The following is an 18588-nucleotide window of genomic DNA, read 5'->3' as shown; positions in this document are numbered from 1 at the left end:
GCTGCCATGCTTTGTGCTGCAGTGATTCCAGATTGCGTGCTCTTGGCTTGGCGTGGTAAAGTGTCCTACCATGGAGGACAAAATAAGGCAGCCCTCCCCAGAAACCTGCAGAGTACTTTCAGGCTTTCAGAATACCTCCAGGAGAGCTTCATGGAGATGTCCATGGAGGGTTCCTGCTCCATCCCCAGACACATTAACAGACTTTTCCAGTAGCTGTACTGGCCGCAAATGCACCCCAAGTCTTCAGGGCAAATCAAACATTAAACACTATTGCTTTTAAACCCTATACTGTAGTTACAAATGTGCACTCACAAGAGGTGCCTTCGCCTTCAGGGTCAGGGATCCCACTTTGGGAGGGTATTGGCTCTAGGGTGATGAAAAGGTCCTGGCTAACGGGGAGAATAGATTCACCACTTGCCTGCTGCACATTCTCCTCCTGCTCCTCCTCCTCATCCACAAAATCCTCCTCCGTGTTGTGTTAGACTCCCCCCTTGCAGGTGTCCATGGACAGTGGTGGGGTAGTGGTAGGGTCCCCCATTAGAATGCCATGCAGCTGATCATAGAAGCAGCATGTATGGGGCTCTGACCCTGAGCGACCGTTTGCCTCCTTTGTCTTTTGGCAGGCTTGCCTGAGCTCCTTGACTTTCATGTGGCACTGCTGTGTGTCCCTGTTGTAGCCTCTGTCCATCATGCCCTGTGCAATTTTGGCATATATATTAGCATTTCTTCTTTTTGACTGGAGTTCTGCCTGCACAGATTCTTCTCCCTATACAGAAGTCAGATCTAGTGTCTCCCATTCGCTCCATGCTGGAGCTTGTTTGCAATTCTGGGGGGACTGCATGGTCATCTGTGCTGCTGAGCTCGCCATGCTCACCAAACAGGAAATGAAATTCAAAAGCTCCCAGGGCTTTTCCTGTGTATCTGGTTAGTGCATCGGAGTTGAAAGTGCTGTCCAGAGCAGTCACATTAGAGCACTCTGGGATAGCTCCTGGGGGCCAATAATGTTGATTTGCATCCGCACTACCCCAAATTTGACCCAGCAAGGTCGATTTTAGCGCTACTCCCCTCGCCGGGGAGGAATACAGAAGTCGATTTTAAGAGCCCTTTAGGTCGATGGAATGGGGTTGCTTGTGTAGACACATTCATTATAAAATCAACCTAACACGGCTAAATTTGACCTAACCCTGTAGTGTAGACTAGGGCTTACTTATGTGACCACAATGCATTAAAAAGCAACTGGTATTAAATTATGTAAGAGTTACTACACTTGGTAGGAGTTAGCATGCAGAGTAGACTCATAGACTTTAAGGCCAGAAGGGACCATCATGATTATCTAGTTCAGGGATTGGCAACCTATGGCATGTGTGCCAAAGACGGCACACAAGCCCATTTTTAATGGCATGCTGCTGCCTGCTGGGGCAGCAGCAGCATGCCATTAAAAATCCTGCCCGGTCTGGCCTGCTCTTCTCCGCCCCCCACTCCCTCCCGTGGGGATAGGGAACAAGGGGCAGAAGCTTGGTCCTGCCGGCTCCCCTGCCTCTTCCCGCAGTATGCTGGGTTCCTGCTCCTCCTCCTCCTCTCCGTCCCTCCCTGCCGGCCGATCAGCTGATGGCCCTTGCGAGGGGGTGGGGGAGGAGCGGGATCATCGTGCTTGCTGCTCCCGGCAGAGCCAAAGAAGATGCGGGGGGCAGGGCCTTGGAGAAGGGCGGGGTGGAAGCGGGGCATACCCCCTCCAGCCCCCTACAGTGAGCACCCCACGACCCCAGCCCACACCCTCAGCCCTCTGCCCTGACCCCCCCCCCACACACACACCCAGCCCTCTGCTCCGAGCCCTGCACGCCCCCCAGGCCTCTGCCCTGAGCCCTGTACCCCTCTCACACACATCCAGCACTCTGCTTGACTCCTTCACCCCCCCACGACCCCAGCCCTGACTCTTGTACCCCCCTACATACCCAGCCCCCCCACACCCCATGCACCCCCCACATCACCACCCCCACCCTGAGCACTAAATGGGAGCTCCTGCACCTCCACTCCACATTCCCACCTGCACCCCTCCTACCAAATGGGAGCTCCCCAGGTAAGCACTCCACACCCAAACCTCCTGCCCCAACCCTGAGCCCCTTCCCTCATTTTAGCTCCTGGCCAGACCCTACACCCCAACCCCCAGCCTGCTCCTTCACCCCCAGCCCTCTGCTTAGTGCACTCCCACCCCCAGTTCAGTGCAGACAGAGAGGAAGAGAAGGGGCTAGAACCAGGGAGAAGGTAGGTACCCAATGTATGTGGGCAGGGCCAGGACCCCAGACCGGCAGCGGGCTGAGTGGGTCCAGCAGCCGGGATCCCAGCTGGCAGGAGCCGGCAGATGGAACCCCTGAGTGGCAGCGGGCTGAGCCACTCAGCCCACTGCCGGTCTGGGGTCCCGGCTGCCGGCCCCGCACAGCCCACTGCCAGTCTGGGGTTCTGGCTGCTGGCCCCTTGCCAGCCGGAGTCCCGGCCGCAGGCCCCACTCAGCCTTCTGCTGGCCTAGTGAACGGAACCCCAGACCAGCAGCGGGCTGAGCGGGCTGGCCGCATAAGATCAACATTTTAATTTAATTTTCAGTGAAGCTTCTTAAACATTTTGAAAACCTTGTTTATTTTACATACAACAATAGTTTAGTTATATAATATATAGACTTTTATAGGGAGAGAGATCTTCTAAAAAATATTAAAATGTATTACCGGCATGTGAACCTTAAATTAAAGTGAATAAATGAAGACTCGGCACACCACTTCTGAAAGGTTGCCAGCCCCTGATCTAGTTTGACCTTCTGCAATTTGCAGGCCACAGAAACTTCCTGTAATAGTCCCTAACCTCTGACTGAATTACATGATTTAAAGACTTCAAGTTACAGAGGAGCCACCATTTACACTAGTCTAAACCTGCAAGTCACCTGTGCCCCATGCTGCAGAGGAAGGCGAAAGCCCCGCACTCCAGGGTCTGTGCAATCTGACCCAGAGGAAAATTCCTTCCCAACCCCAAACATGGCAGTAAGTTAGACCCTGAGCATGTGGGCAAGACCCACTAGCCAGACACCTAGGAAAGAATTCTCTGTAGTAACTCAGAGCCCTCCCCATCTAATGTCCCATCACTGGGTAGTGGAGATATTTGCTGTTAGCAGTCATAAATCAGCTACATGCCATTGTAGGCAGTGTCATCTTACCATCCCCTCCATAAAATTATCAAGCTCAGTCTTAAAGCCAGTTAAGTTTTTTGCCTCCACTGCTCCCCTTATAAGACTGTTCCAAAACTTCACTTCTCTGATGGTTAGAAACCTTTGTCTAATTTCAGGCCTACGTTTGTTGATATCTATCTAGTTTATATCTATTTGTTCTTGTGTCCACATTGGTACTGAGCTTAAATAATTCCTCTCCCTCTCCGGTATTTATCCCTCTGATATATTTATAGAGAGCAATTATATCTCCCCTCAGCCTTCTTTTGGTTAGGCTAAACAAGCCAAGCTCTTTGAGTCTCCTCTCATAAGGTAGGTTTTCCATTCCTCGGATCATCTTAGTAGCCCTTCTCTACACCTGTTCCAGTTTGAATTTATCTTTCTTAAACATGGGAGACCAGAATTGCACACAGTATTCCAGATGAAGTCTCACCAGTGCCTTGTATAATGGTAACAGATATTTCCTGTCTCGATTGGAAATACCTCGCCTGTGCCAGCCTAGAACTGCATTAGCCTTTTTCACATCTGCATCATGTTGGCGTGATTCTGTGATTAACCAATACACTCAGACCTTTTTCCTCCTCTGTCACATAATCTTTTGAAATGAACTTCTGATTTAAAAGATCTTGGCTATGTGCAGCGTGGAGAAAGGTTAAAATGGGAACTCTCTTATGCTATCATTAACTTATCACCTCGATATTATAAAGAAGCTATGACATGTAGAAAGGCTTGTTATTCCTTGAGCTTGGCACTGTAAAAGCACATGAAAACATGGTCCCTGCACAAAAATGAGTCTTTTACATTTTTAATGGCAGATTATGACTTCATTTAAAAATTCTACGTATTTTAGCAGTCTGGTGTTAGCTCCTTCATAGGCATAGGTCTGAATAGCATCAACTTCACAATAGAAAACCAAAGCTAAGGAGAAGTGCAAGGATATGAACTCTATCCCTTCCCATGCATGCCTTGTCCCCTTATGGGCCTAAGTCAGGAATTCACAGGGAAAGCAATACAATACAAGAGAAATATGATGACACTGTTCACATCCCAGAAGCCACATCTTGAGTTTGGCCTCAAACTGACCTTGATGCTGAGACTTACAATATCTATAGATAAACAAAACTTAGGAAAGCAGGGAAAGGTTCTAATTAATGTTCAGAAAAAACAGAAAGCGACACAGTAAGCCACCACCATCAGTGATCTATTAAAGCTGCTAGAGTGCAGTATTTATAGTACTTCACCCCAACATAACATCTAGTAGAGCAGAATAAACCAACCAATATTTAAATATAGTCAGCTCTCCTCTGTTCCACCCCTAATATATTTAGGCTGAAGGATTAGTTAGCTGAAAAATTGTAAGTTTAACTAACTATTGGTATTAATGGAATAATTGCATGACTTTAAAGTTAGTTTTATATATACTCTATGGACATTTCACAATACAGCACAGAAAAAATTCGTCTCTGCCTTCCAAACAACTTGTCAAATTGGCTGAGTTAATGATCTCCAAATGTTTAATGTTCTTCAGGGATCTCTTTGATAATTTATAAACTAGGGGCTAATTTCAAAGCTGATGTAAGTGGCTGAAGTTCTGTTTGAGTCACCTGATTACAACAGGTCTGAATCTGGCCCTATGTCTCTTTTTGTTGTGTTGAAATAAGTATTAATAACAAATTGGAGGAAAAGAGGAGACCTATATATAGGTTGTATATCTGAGGCTGGAAAGGGCAAGGGAGGGGAAACCTCTTTCAAGTCAATAGAACATATAAAAACGGCCTGATTCCGTCCTTAGTAATGCCTGTTGTCTTCAAAAATTGCTCAGTTTGACCTCTGATGTGAAAATTTTCAGTCTTGTTCTGAGGACCTTGAAAATTGTAAATTTCTTTCATCATATTGTTGCCAACTTCCGAATCATGGAAACCATTTTTAAACTGTTTTTTCCAGTATACTACTTTCCTGTGCAGTTCTACTTTGCATTTTGAATGTATTTTGTGTGTGAATGTTGCTCCATATATATGATGTATGTGTATAATACCTTCTACCAGCTATTGAGAGACTATTAATTGCATTTTTTTTAATTAGGTAGATCATAAGCCTTAGGCACTGACCTTGCAAACTCTGCAAGCACTGTAATTGAACAGGAAGAGTACAGTACATGGATTTAGTATGTCTGAAGGTATCTGCGTATAATATGTGGTACTGTCTGATCAGAAATTGACAAGTACAACAAGAGATGATTTTACATGCTCCAGATCTCGTGCACTATTCTACACTTATTCTCTTTAATCTCTTGGGGCCAGATTGTGTGAGGTGCTTAGCACTATCAAATCCCAATAAAGTCCATGAAAATTGAGGATGTTTGGTATGTCTAGTGGGACCCGCCAAGCCACTGGTTCTCAACCTTTTTTCATTTGTGGACCCCTAAAAAATTTCTAATGAAAGTGCAGACCTCTTTGGAAATCTTAGACATAGTCTGAGGATCCCCAGGGGTTTGTGGACCACAGGTTAAGAACCACTGCTCTACGCTTTGCAACACCAGCCCTTTCTTTGTCAAATAGATTGCTCTGGTGTCCATAAGAAATTAATATGATACAGTAGTACAGCTGAACAGAATCATGTTTTGCTAAACAAATTAAAAACTGATACATATCAACATCGTGGAAAGTAGTAAATAATTTATCAATATTTTTGAGCAAGCATAAAATACATAAGGCAGTTTACAATAAACTGATTCCTTTAGCAGATTTATGACTTTGTCAGATCCTCATTTCATTGAATTCTTTCAAAACAGGGCTGCAGATGCTAATGTGATTACTTGCACAGATTGACATTGGAGTCTGACATGAAGAGAGGTTTGAAAGGAATAGCATGGTAATGTGCAATGACTCCACAGGAATTTTTTAAGAAGCAGCCTTGCAGAATGAAACAGGAAAACCCCTCCTGGAAAAAAATATTATTGTAATCCCCCACGCTCAGCTTGGAAAATATATCCCTTTTGGAAGATGGAAACTTTTTTTGGTTAGCTATCTGCATGCCATTTTTGTTACACATACAATTAAACCAGTTTAGTCAACCAAATGGCTGATGTAGTTAGCTGCACACTAAAAAACAACTCTGGCACAAAATAATAATAAAAAAGTATTGTTGATACCCATGAAATGCTTTTGGCTTTTTTTGTTCATTTATATGTTCATAAAGTTTTACACATAAAGTTTAGATTGTTTCCCATATCTACATATTTTTAAACTTTATTCCCACATTTGTTAAGAATTTTCATAGAATGAAACTCTGTGAATATAAAGTAATATATTTTGTATTGATTTATTTTGTTAATTTTTATGTGCAACCCAAATAAAAATATGTAGACTATCAGTTGTATTATGGTCATTGAAGCAGGGACTCTCAGATATGCAGATAATCTGTGCAGTCTCTGAATGGACTGTATAAAATAAGTTTCTCTTATCATTAAAACATCGACTCTGTTTTTCTCTTATAGGTGACACAACCCTTCAGACTGAAACAGGGAACATCACAGTAGGTAGGTTCTATTTTCTCTTTAAATAGGATAGCATTCTTGTATTTTTTTCCAGATAGTATTTAGGTGAAATACATAGATTATTTGTAACTTCAGTAACATATTTTGTTTGTTTTACTGATGTGATTAAAATGTTTTCTAGGATTTGTAATAAAGAATTGGTTTAGTACAGGATCATTTCATTTTGGTTTCGCAAACTGCAAGGAAATATTATAATGCTGGGAAAGATAAAGCTATACATTTAGAAAGACATCCATTCTTGTTTTAAAAATTCCCAAGTAAGGAACATTTACCACAGCACTTGGTAATCTGTTCCAATGCTGAATTACGCTTGCTATAAAAATTTACCTCTCTTTTCCAGTCTGAATTTTACTGACCTCAACTTTCAGCCTTTGGATATTGTTATGCCTTTATCTGCTAGATAAAAGAGCTCTGAAGTATCTGATATCTTCTTTCTCTGTAGATAATTATAGAACATGATTAAGTGTCTTCTTAACCTTTTATTTTGTCTTATGTTTGATGATTAAAACTGAATGGCTGGGATTTTGTCACTTACAAGTAATATTAAATCATTGTTTTATTATTTTGTCATCCACAAAGATGCTAGGAGCTTCTCTAGAAAATAGAAGATAAAATGTTTACAGTCTAAGTGCCACTTTAATCAGCGTGCTCTTAAGTTAAAGAAAAAAGACTGGGGTTAGTCTTGTCTCTGTTTCAACAAAGTGATTTTTCTTTGTGAATGGTAAAACCCTGCTGAATTATCTCAATGTTCTCTTGTGATTTTGTACTGAGTTCAGGGGTTGTTGTGACTCCCTCTTTTTTACTTCAAATCAAAATGTACTGGGCCTGATTCATCACGGAGTTACTCTAGTTTTATGCCAATGTAATTCTAATAATTTCAGTGAAGTAAAACGGGAGTAACGCAGTGGTGAATCAGGTGGACTGTCTCTTTTGGATGTACAATGTGAGCACTCAAGGAATTACATTTTTTCTAAAGAATACAATTATGGAGCTAATTCTGAAAGGTTCTGAGTGTTTTCTGGGAGCACCAGTTGACCTCAGTGATCCCACCACAGCAAGCTCCTTGCAGGATTGAGGCCTATTAGAAATATCAAAACCTGAAAACAATAGTAACTAAAAAATCAACATAAACATTTCTTAAAAATAAATGCAACAAATCTCCTCAAAAAAGTCAGTCATGGAAACCACAAACCTAAACTCAACTTTCCAGACTCTGCTTTTCCTTCTGTCAAATGAACTGATTGATGATGACGGTGTTAGAAGACTATAGTTTCTTAACCCAGGAGGTATCCCTGTCTACTAACAGATGATGAATAGTTTCCATAATTAACTGGGCTCAGTTCTAAATGTTAAGAAGTGTCTGACAGTTGAGAGCCATTTTATCTTTCAGATTTATGTGCCTTAGTGATTAGTTACGTTTGACTTTTTCCTCAGGAGATCACAAAGCCATTTGTATTCATTTTCAGGTTTTTTTTATGGACTTTTTCAAAGGAAAAAATAACTTTTTAAAGAATCATATACACTTAGGGGACACTGGGTCAGATATGATAATACCTTGCACTTTCATAGTTTCACCTCAAGCTCTTAAAGTGCTTTACACAAGTGGATAAGTATTTTCTCCGTTTTGTAGATGGGGAAACTGAGGCACAAAGTTGTTAAGTGGATTGCTAGAGCTCATATAGCAACTCTGGTCTTCTAGTGCTTAGTGCCTTCTTATAACCCCTGTGCTATGTTACCTGCCTGGAGGTACATATATTTTCAAATTTTAGCAACTGAATATTATTCCTGTTTGTATAAAGTTAGTAATAGTAAATAATATGATTTTGCACAAACAGGAATGCCATTCATTAGGTAAAACTAGTTAATTGAATAATATACCCATTATATCTCTCAATGACTCTCTAGTGTCTTGCTACTTCGTATATCCTTATTTTTATAAATATATATATATATATATATATCGATATATCGTAGGAGACTGGCTAACACAGACGTGAGATGTTGAATTTATTTTCAAGGTATTCATCTGTGAGACAACAGGAAATCATGCTAATCAACGATTCCTTATTCTTGCAAAATTCTGCTTTAATAGTCAGTAGGAACCAAGCCACACTTGTATTGCTTTATTTTCACTCCCTTTGAATTCTTCTTATACTTCTATCTTCTTGCCTTCAGCCATTCTTTCCATTGTGTCTGGAATAATACCTGGCCATCCCCTTCTGAGTTATGTTTGAAATATATTGTATACTTGGTGATCCAATCATAAATTCAACAGGAATTGAGGTGGTTCAACTATGTTCCCTGTAAGCTGCCCAGCCTGCTCTCAAGGGCCAAGCAGGCAGGTGGGGAGAGACGCCCCTACTCCAGCCTGGTCCAGGCCCGCTGGAGCTGCTGGGGAGAGGAGCCCCTCCCTCAGCCCGCACCCCAACCCTCTGCCCCAGCCCTGAACCCCCTCCCACACTCCGAACCCCTCATCTCCCCCCATGAATTTTGTTACGTGCAGTAATATGAAGTAATATGATGTGTCACACATCACCTCCATATTAGTGTACATATCAAAATTCATTCCGCACATGGACGTAAAAAATTAGAGGGAATGCTGGTGTTCAACTTCTTGCAGGACTGGGGGTTTAAAATAAGCATACTGAAGCAGGAAGCATGCTTTTCTCTACAGCACGTGTTTATACATGCCAAGTACACTGTTAGTGATTAACAAATGTGAAATAATTTTGATGTGTTTTGAAAGTACTTTACTGGAAACTTTCAACGTGGACCAAATAATATGCAGCTTTTAAATGACCTGTTAATGTAGATCAACCCAGCCTTGTTTTATTTCTGATTTAATCAAATCACTGCTGAAATGGTCCCTAAGCTACTACCAGAATTCTTAACAGTTTCACAAAGGACAACGGAGATGGCTTTGTGTTCAGTACCAATCCTATCTTTCCAATTTATAGTTGTCATAGTCCTGCTAGTAATCACTCATTCCTTGCTGTTATTCCTTGTTCCCATGAGGTGTTCTCTGCTGCCAGGACAAATTTCTTTCTACCATCCTACAGATGTTTTAAAAATAACATTCAAGTCCTGCTTCCCTGCATGGTAATGTTTACATTTCAGCTCCAAAATGTTCTGAAATAGCAAATCTTTACTTTGAGTTTGGTCTGTTGGAAATGTGAGAAAAATGGGGAGTTCTGTGCCAGCCATGCTATTTCAAATAAGAGGGAATGACCCCAGATTTTTTGTGGGATTGAAGGCAGAGTTTATTTTCAACTGCCAGCTTTATGGATTGTATTTATAGGAAGTGGGTCCTGCTTGTGAAAGCAAGACTTGGCACACAGAGCACAAGGAAACTCAGGAAAGAACAGATTTGTCAGGCTCATTTTCTTACATGTTTCATTGCCAATTTTTTCACCATCCTCCAAATATTGAAAGACACAAAGTGATTCTGTCCCACTTCCTCACATCATGACCCTCTGTCTGTACAGGACCTGGAGTCACTTATTGCCTTGGATTTGTTGTACCTGAAATATTAATTTCCAGTTAAGTGTTAAACATCTGTCAAAACTCAGATATCTGTTACTCGAAATTGGGGTACAGTCCTAAAGTGAACTGAGCAATCTGCATGTGTCCAAAGTGATGTGAGAAGGTTGCTATATGTGACCGTTGCTTGGAGGTTACCCACGACTGAAAGACAATACCAAGAATTCGGGTGCAATTTCTCTCTCCTATGAAGTTTTATTGTTTGTGGAAAACAAAAAAAAGATGCTCAAAATATTTTTAGCATAATTGTGTGAGGAAACACCCCAAATGTAACCTGCATAGCTCCAACAACGTACTCAGACTGTGGGCTGTTTTTTATCTCAAACCCTAACACCAGGTATGACATGCTGCAAGTTTTCAGATGCCTATTTGAAAACTGGGCTGTGTCAGGATGCCCATTTCACTTCTGGGGGTTCAGATCAACATTTGGGTGCTTATGCACTGATATGAGTACCCAGGTGTAGAACTCGATGCCTATCTTAAGCTTTCAAGTGTTTAAAATTAGACCCAAGGTTTTTAATTTGGTATTTTCCCTCTAATAAGGATGGAAGTGCCTCCTCAGCAACTGTTCCTAAGTATTTTATATCATTCATGTCCACTCCTTCACTTCATCCAAATACTACTACCAAAATAGTCTTTATCACCTTCTTCCTCTTCCCTCCTTTGTCAGATACCCTCCCTTGTTGCGTCATGTTGAATTTAGACTGTGTGGTCTGGGCAGAGACCATGCATTGAAGAGCACAGCAATACCAAAAACAAGTGTATCTGAAAGCAAAAACACAGCTTCTGCTGTAGAAAAATAATAATAAACGCATGTAAGAACATAAGAATGGCAATATTGAGTCAGACCAATGGTCCTTCTAGCTCACTATCCTGTCTCTGACAGTGGCCGGTGCCAGATGCTTCAGGGGAATGAACAGAACAGGGCACTTTGAATGATCCATCTCCTGTTGTCCAGTCCCAGTTTCTGGCAGTCAGAGGCAGTCTAGCAGTCTGACTGGAACATGGGGTTGTGTCCCTTTCCATCTTGGCTAATAGCTATTGTTAGATGAGTTCATAGAGGATAGGTCTATTCTTTTTTGAACCCAGTTATACTTTTGGCCTTCAGAACATCCCTTGGCAACAAGTTCCACAGGTTGACTTTGCATTGTGTGAAGAAATACTTCCTCTTGTTTGTTTTTAATCTGCTGCCTATTAATTTCATTGGGTGACCCCTCGTTCTTGTGTTACATGAAAGGGTAAATAACACTTCCCTATGCACTTTGTTTATACCATTCATGATTTTATAAACCTTTATCATATCCTCCCTCAGTCATCTCTTTTCTAAACTGAACAGTTCCAGTTTTTTTAATCTCTCCTCTTATGAAAGCTGTTCCATACACCTAATCATTTTTGTTTCCTTTCTCTGTACTTTTTCCAATTCTAATATATCTTTTTTTGAGATGGGATGACCAGAACTCCACGCAGTATCCAAGATGTGGGCATACCATGGAATTATATAGTGGCATTATGATATTTTCTGTCTTATTAGCTATCCCTTTCCAAATGGTTCCTAACATTCTGTCAGCGTTTTTGATTGCCATTGCACATTGAGTGGATGTTTTCAGAGAACTATCCATGATGATTCCAAGGTCTCTTTCTTGAGTGGTGTGATGGGGGTATACAAATAAGGAGTAGGGAATTACTCTGGGCTCAGCCAGCACCACCCCACCACACTTGTAAGAAATGCACCAACTGGAGAAGGAATTAAAAGGCAGGGAAACAGCTCACTTGCTGGGAGATCAGGGAAGAGAGCAGACCTGTATCCTGCAGCTCCAGCATAGAAGAGCTGAGGAAAGGCAGAATCTCTCCCTAAAACAACTGCCCAAAGGTCCCTCCCTGAGGGAAGGGAGGACCTGCTGCAGAGACCACCTTAGATGGAAGAATTCCCCTCTCCCCCTTATATGAATTCCCTATTTTGTTAATCCCCTTTGTTTTGTTTTGGACTACCCCAGCAGGGGAAAGCATTAGGACTGACATGGCCCAGGAGGAGACAGTTGCCACCCTGAGAGAGAGGGAGCTATTATGCTGTGTGCAGCTGGCAGACGGTGCCTCATGTTGGGCGGACATCCTTCACACTGTCTTAACCCAGACAGCAACCTTGGGACAATTGTGGGGTGTGTGTTAGGAAGTGGCCCATAGAGGGCACCTTAGGTGCCCCAGCTGTCAGATCACTGATAGCCCTCAACGGGCCCTGGGACAGAGCTTAGTGGACTGGGAGGCCCGGACTCCTCTACCAACACCCACTGGCAAGTCACGGGTCAAAGCCCCTGACTAGTAGGTGCTGCTTCCCTACCAACCACCCCCGGAGCGAGGGACATCACAAAGGGTAACAGCTAATTTAGAACTAATTTAGAATCATTTTATATATATAGTTGGGATTATTTTTTCCTTTGTGGATTAACATTTATCAACACTGAATTTCATATGCCATATGGCTGCCCTGTCAGCCAGTGTTGTGAGATCCCTTGGTAACTCTTCACAGTCAGCTTTGGACTTAATGATATTGAGTAAATTTGTATCATCTGCAAACTTTGCCACCTCACTGTTTACACCTTTTTTTCTGATCATTTATGAATATGTTGAACAGCACAGGTCCCAGTACAGATCCTTGGGAAACTCTATGTATTTCTATTGTGAAAATTGACTGTTTATTCCTACCCTTTGTTTCTTGTCTTTCAACCAGTTACTGATCCATGAGAGGATCTTTCCTCTTATCTCATGACTCTATAGTTTGCTTAAGAGTCTTTGATGTGGAACGTTGTTAAAGGCTTTTTGAAAGTCCAGGTATGCTATATCTACTAGATCACCCTTGTTCACATGCTTGTTGACACCCTCAAAGAACTCTAACAGATTGGTGAGGCATGAGTGCCATTTACAAAAGCAGTGTTGAATCTTCCCCAATATACTGTGTTTACCTATGTATCTGATAATTTTGTTCTTTACTATAGTTTTAAACAATTTGTCTGGTACTGACATTAGGCTTAATGGCCTGTAATTGCCAGGATCACCTCTGGAGCCTTTTACATTACATTAGCTATCCTCCAGTCATTTGATACAGAGGCTGATTTAAGCTATACATTACATAGCGCAGTTAGAAGTTCTGCAATTTCGTATTTGATTTCTGTCAGAACTCTTGGGTGAGTACCATCTGATCCTGGGGATTTATTTCTATTTAATTTATCAATTTGTTCCAAAACCTCCTCTAATGACACCTCAATCTGAGACAGTTCCTCAGATTTGTCACCTAAAAAGAATGGCACAGTTGTGGGTTTCCACCCCTAGCTGTCTGCAGTGAAGAGGGATGCAAATTATTAATGTAGCTTCTTCACAACAGCCTTGTCTTCCTTGAGTACTCCTGTCATAAATATAAAGGGAAGGGTAAACACTTTTAAAATCCCTCCTGGCCAGAGGAAAAATCCTTTCACCTGTAAAGGGTTAAGAAACTAGGATAACCTCGCTGGCACCTGACCAAAATGACCAATGAGGAGACAAGATACTTTCAAAAGCTGGGAGGAGGGAGAAAAACAAAGGGTCTGTGTCTGTCTGTGTGATGCTTTTGCCGGAGACAGAACAGGAATGGAGTCTTAGAACTTAGTAAGTAATCTAGCTAGATATGCGTTAGATTCTGATTTCTTTAAATGGCTGAGAAATTAAGTTGTGCTGAGTAGAATGAATATTCCTATCTGTGTGTCTTTTTGTAACTTAAGGTTTTGCCTAGAGGGATTCTCTGTTTTGAATCTAATTACCCTGTAAGGTATTTACCATCCTGATTTTACAGAGGTGATTCTTTTTACTGTTTCTTCTATTAAAATGTTTCTTTTCAAGAACTGAATGCTTTTTTCATTGTTCTAAGATCCAAGGGTTTGGGTCTGTGGTCACTTATGCAAATTGGTGAGGATTTTTACCCAGGAAGTGGGGTGCAAAGGTTGGGAGGATTTTTGGGGGAAAGACGTTTCCAAACAACATTTTCCCAATAAACCCAGATAAACGTTTGGTGGTGGCAGTGGAAGTCCAAGGGCAAAGGGTAAAATAGTTTGTACCTTGGGGAAGTTTTAACCTAAACTGCTAAAAGTAAGCTTAGGAGGTTTTCATGCAGGTCCCCACATCTGTACCCCAGAGTTCAGAGTGGGGAAGGAACCTTGACAGCTACGTAATCACTTCAATTGTCCAGTGGCCCTGCTAACTTTTTGGCAGGCTTTCAGCTTCTGATGTACCAAAACATTTTTTGCTGTTAATTTTTGTGTCCTTGGCTAGTTGCAAATTCTGTCTTGGCCTGCCTTATTATACTTTACTTGCCAGAGTTTATACTCCTTTCTTTTTTCCTCAGTAGGATTTGATTTCCAATTTTTAAAGGATGCTTTTTGCCTTCAATTGCCTCTTTTATTCTGCTGTTTAGTCATGGTGGTATTTTTTTGGTCCTCTTACTGTCTTTTTTTAATTGGGATATATATTTAGTCTGAACCTCTATTATGGTATTTTTAAATAGTCTCCATGCAGTTTGCAGGCATTTCTTCCTTGTGACTGTTTTTTTAAATTTCTGTTGAACTAGCTTCCTCATTTTTGTGTAGTTCCCCTTTTTGAAGTTAGATGCTACTGTGGTGGGTTTATTTGGCACTTTTCCTCCTACAAGGATGTTAAATTTAATTACATTATGTGCTATTACTGAGTGGTTCAGCTATATTCACCTTTTGGACCAGATCCTGTGCTCCACGTAGGACTAAATCAAGAATTGTCTCCCCACTTTGTGGGTTCTAGGACATGCTGCTCCAAGAAGCAGTCTTTAATGCTATCTAGAAATTTTCTCTCTGCATTCCTTCCTGAGGTGACATATACCCTGTAAATGTGAGAATAGTTGAAATCCTCCATTGTTGTTGCATTTTTCTGCCTTTGTAACCTCTCTAATCTCCCTAAGCATTTCACAATCACCATCCTGATGAGGGGGTTGGTAATATATTCCTACTGCTATACTCCTATTGTTCAAGCATGGATTATCTATCCATAGATATTCTGTGGTACAGTATAAGTCATTTAAGATATTTACTCTGTTTGACTCTGTGCTTCCTTTCACGTATAGTGCCACTTCCTCACCAGCGTGACCTGCTTTATCATTCCTATGTATTTTGTACCCTGATATTACTGTGTCCTATTGACTATCCTCTTTCCGCTAAGTTTCCATGATGGCTGTTATAGCCATATCCTCATTTAATACCAGGCACTCTAGTTCACCCTTCACTTGTACATTTTGTCAATATTCAGTTGCTTGCCTTCACATGTTTATATTTAAATGGGACTCTTTTACTTTTCACCATTGCTTACTAGTGCATTTTTGTACTTTACCAACTTCTTTCTTGTCCTCTTTACTAGGATATAGAGTTCTTCCTTTAATAAATTCGTTGCTAAGGGATGTCTCTGCCCAAATCATGTGCTTCTTCATACCTGTCAGCTTTCCTTCAGCCCTGAGTCACAACATGAGTTTTCTTGCCACTCAAAAGGATAAATAGTTTTTTTCTTCTGTACATAATCTCATTCTTTTTATAGTACACATCTGTCCATTGTAATGTTTTGATCTTATACAGTATGTGTTTTATAGTGCTTAGCATGACGGAGCCACTGTCCTGACTGAGACCTCTGCACATTACTGTTACTTAATAGCTGTATTACAGTAATCATTTAAAAAACTTTCACCTCTAGAAGTTTTTAATAGTTCTATTCCTGTCCTAGAGATTTATAGACCTTTTAAAAACTGCCAACAGGCATTTTATAATGAGAAAGCAACAAATTCATGTAGATAAACATTTAATCCACAGACAGACCCTTCAGTTCTTCAGATCCAAAAAGTGAGAAAGTACTCCCACATAATATACATTTCAGACAGTGGATATGTAATCAGACACTCAGATATAATCCTATCCAAATTAACTCCACCAGGCAATATTTCCATTCAAGGATGGTATACGAAAATGTTTTATCATACATGCTGCCTGAATCAAAAAATGTATTTTGGTTTCCATGTCTAGCATAGTGGCTTGGATGAACCGATACCTGATAATAAAAGAGCATTTGGATTAATTTGTGGTTCCTTAAATACCAACATTTAAACTACTGTTTAGCTCTACAAGACTGATATATTGTATTCAGAAAGCATGTTCATTATGTTTTAAACATAGAAACAAATTCTGCATTCCATTACATCAGTGTAAATCCAGAGTAACTACTGTTGTGAATTAAACTACTTTCAGAGAAGAATTTGATTCATAGAGTTGATCCAGATTAATTAATTCATCCTTCCTAGAAGGAAGAAGCTATGAAGTAAGAGAGAGCTGCATTTGTTCATTGTAAATACATGATAAAATGCAGGCTCACCTATAACTCTGTAAAGGATTAATTTCCTTTTAAAAATACACTATCAAGTTGTAAATAAAGATTACAGTTGTAAAGATGAAATTAAATCCTGAAAAGTTCAAAAGTTTAAAAAGAATTACCAGAAGACGGTTGTGATGCAGCAGACTCCTTTATGCATCATAATCTTATCTTTAGAACTTCCCTTGAATTAAAGAACATGTCATAGTGTTTAATGGTCCAGACTGCATAGACAAACCCCTCACATAACTGTACCAGGGAGTCTTACATAACTCTTTACTTGCATTTAACTACTGACTGTAGCATCCCTGACAGAACGCTGTATATCTTCTTAAGAATCTGTCCCATGTTAAAAAAATGAGCCAGAAGTCTCTTCCTTCCCATTAATCTTCAGGGCTGGCAACCTCCCACATTTTAAGCAAGCCTATAGTGTTAAGTTGCTTGGGTCAGATGACTGGCTAAAGTGAAAAAGATTATAAAAGTCTGGACATCTAATAGCACCAGGACAATATTAGGTGAACATCTGTGGATAGGAGCTATAGTTATATGAGGCAACCCCTAAAATCCTTTCTCGAGTCCAGATCCTCCAGACTGGTTGAGCTGTGATTGGTACACAGCCAGGGAGAGGGGCAAATGCAGCCTCATTCTTGACCTGATGCCAGCAGATACCAGCCTGGTCCCTAGCACGAAGTAGAGCAGTTTTAGTGCTTCTCTGTGTTATGATTACTGCAGACAAGGATGTTCTGGTAGATGGGCACCCTGGCCATGCTCTCTCTCCATCCTCCATTTAGGTTCAGCAGAATAGGTGGCATAAAAACTGCTACAGAGGCCCTATGCAACTGTAGGATTCTCTTACACCAGAGAAGTCTTCCACTGGCCAGTTAAGTAGGGCTTAAATCATCTGCTTTGCACCTCCAGAGTCATGACATTTGATTAATTTCCTTCCGTCGTTGCTGTGTGTCCTTAACCAAATCTTAATCAAAGCATGATCTTCCTTCTATTGAAATCATAGGGAGTTTTGCCATTGATTTTAATGGGAACAGAATCCATTAGTGCTCCTGGGAAAACTAAAGTTTTGCTGGAAATACTCAGATTTAAGCCAATGACAATTTCTGTCAACATTTTTCTTTATTATTTCCACTTGTTAAGTGTCAGTATGAAGAGAAATAATTGATTGTCAAGCTATGGAACTGTTCTACCCTATTCTGATGTGCTGAGTGTTTTACTGGGATATATCAAGTTCCAGTTTTTTTGTAAATATATTGTTGTAACTTATATTGGTATTTACTTGTGTATGTTTCCTGTAGCTGTATGATTTATATGGGTCACTACTTTATACAATACTTTGCAAGTAAGAGAGAGAGTGAATTGTTTCGGGAAAAATTCTGGTTGCTAGATCTCGGAGGTAAATCTTTGTGTGATGTCTTAATTTCTTTCATGTTTTTTAGTTTTCTGTGATACCTTCTGTTCCACACCTAGTTCAAAAATAGGAAAAAATGCCATGCAGCACCAACAAAAGTGAAGCTGTGTTTTGGTTGGTTTCAGAGGAACAGCCGTGTTAGTCTGTATTCGCAAAAAGAAAAGGAGGACTTGTGGCACCTTAGAGACTAACCAATTTATTTGAGCATGAGCTTTCGTGAGCTACAGCTCACTTCATCGGATGCAATTTGTGCTTTGTGATTACAATTACTTTTTTTTCCCGCTCTTATGATGGCAACTGTACACAGTTCCCATAAGAGTGGGAAAAAAAGTAATTGTGATCACAAATCACAAATTGCATCCGATGAAGTGAGCTGTAGCTCACGAAAGCTTATGCTCAAATAAATTGGTTAGTCTCTAAGGTGCCACAAGTACTCCTTTTCTTTTTGTGTTTTGGTTGTGA

At 40.8% G+C, this 18588-nt stretch overlaps 1 protein-coding gene across 2 annotated transcripts in view; it reads left to right on the top strand.

The window, feature by feature from the left end:
• FAM185A (family with sequence similarity 185 member A) overlaps positions 1-18588 on the top strand; it is an 82782-nt gene that overhangs the window by 28300 nt on the left and 35894 nt on the right. For both annotated transcript variants that reach the window (XM_048836449.2, XM_048836447.2), the window contains exon 5: positions 6705-6746. In XM_048836449.2, the coding sequence (XP_048692406.1) occupies positions 6705-6746 (42 nt within the window). The remainder of the gene's footprint in view (positions 1-6704; positions 6747-18588) is intronic.

Source organism: Caretta caretta, chromosome 1 (assembly GCF_965140235.1).
Source record: "Caretta caretta isolate rCarCar2 chromosome 1, rCarCar1.hap1, whole genome shotgun sequence".
NCBI lineage: Eukaryota > Metazoa > Chordata > Testudines > Cheloniidae > Caretta > Caretta caretta.
The sequence above is the reverse complement of the archived record's forward strand: the minus strand, read 5'-3'. Positions and strand labels throughout refer to the sequence as shown.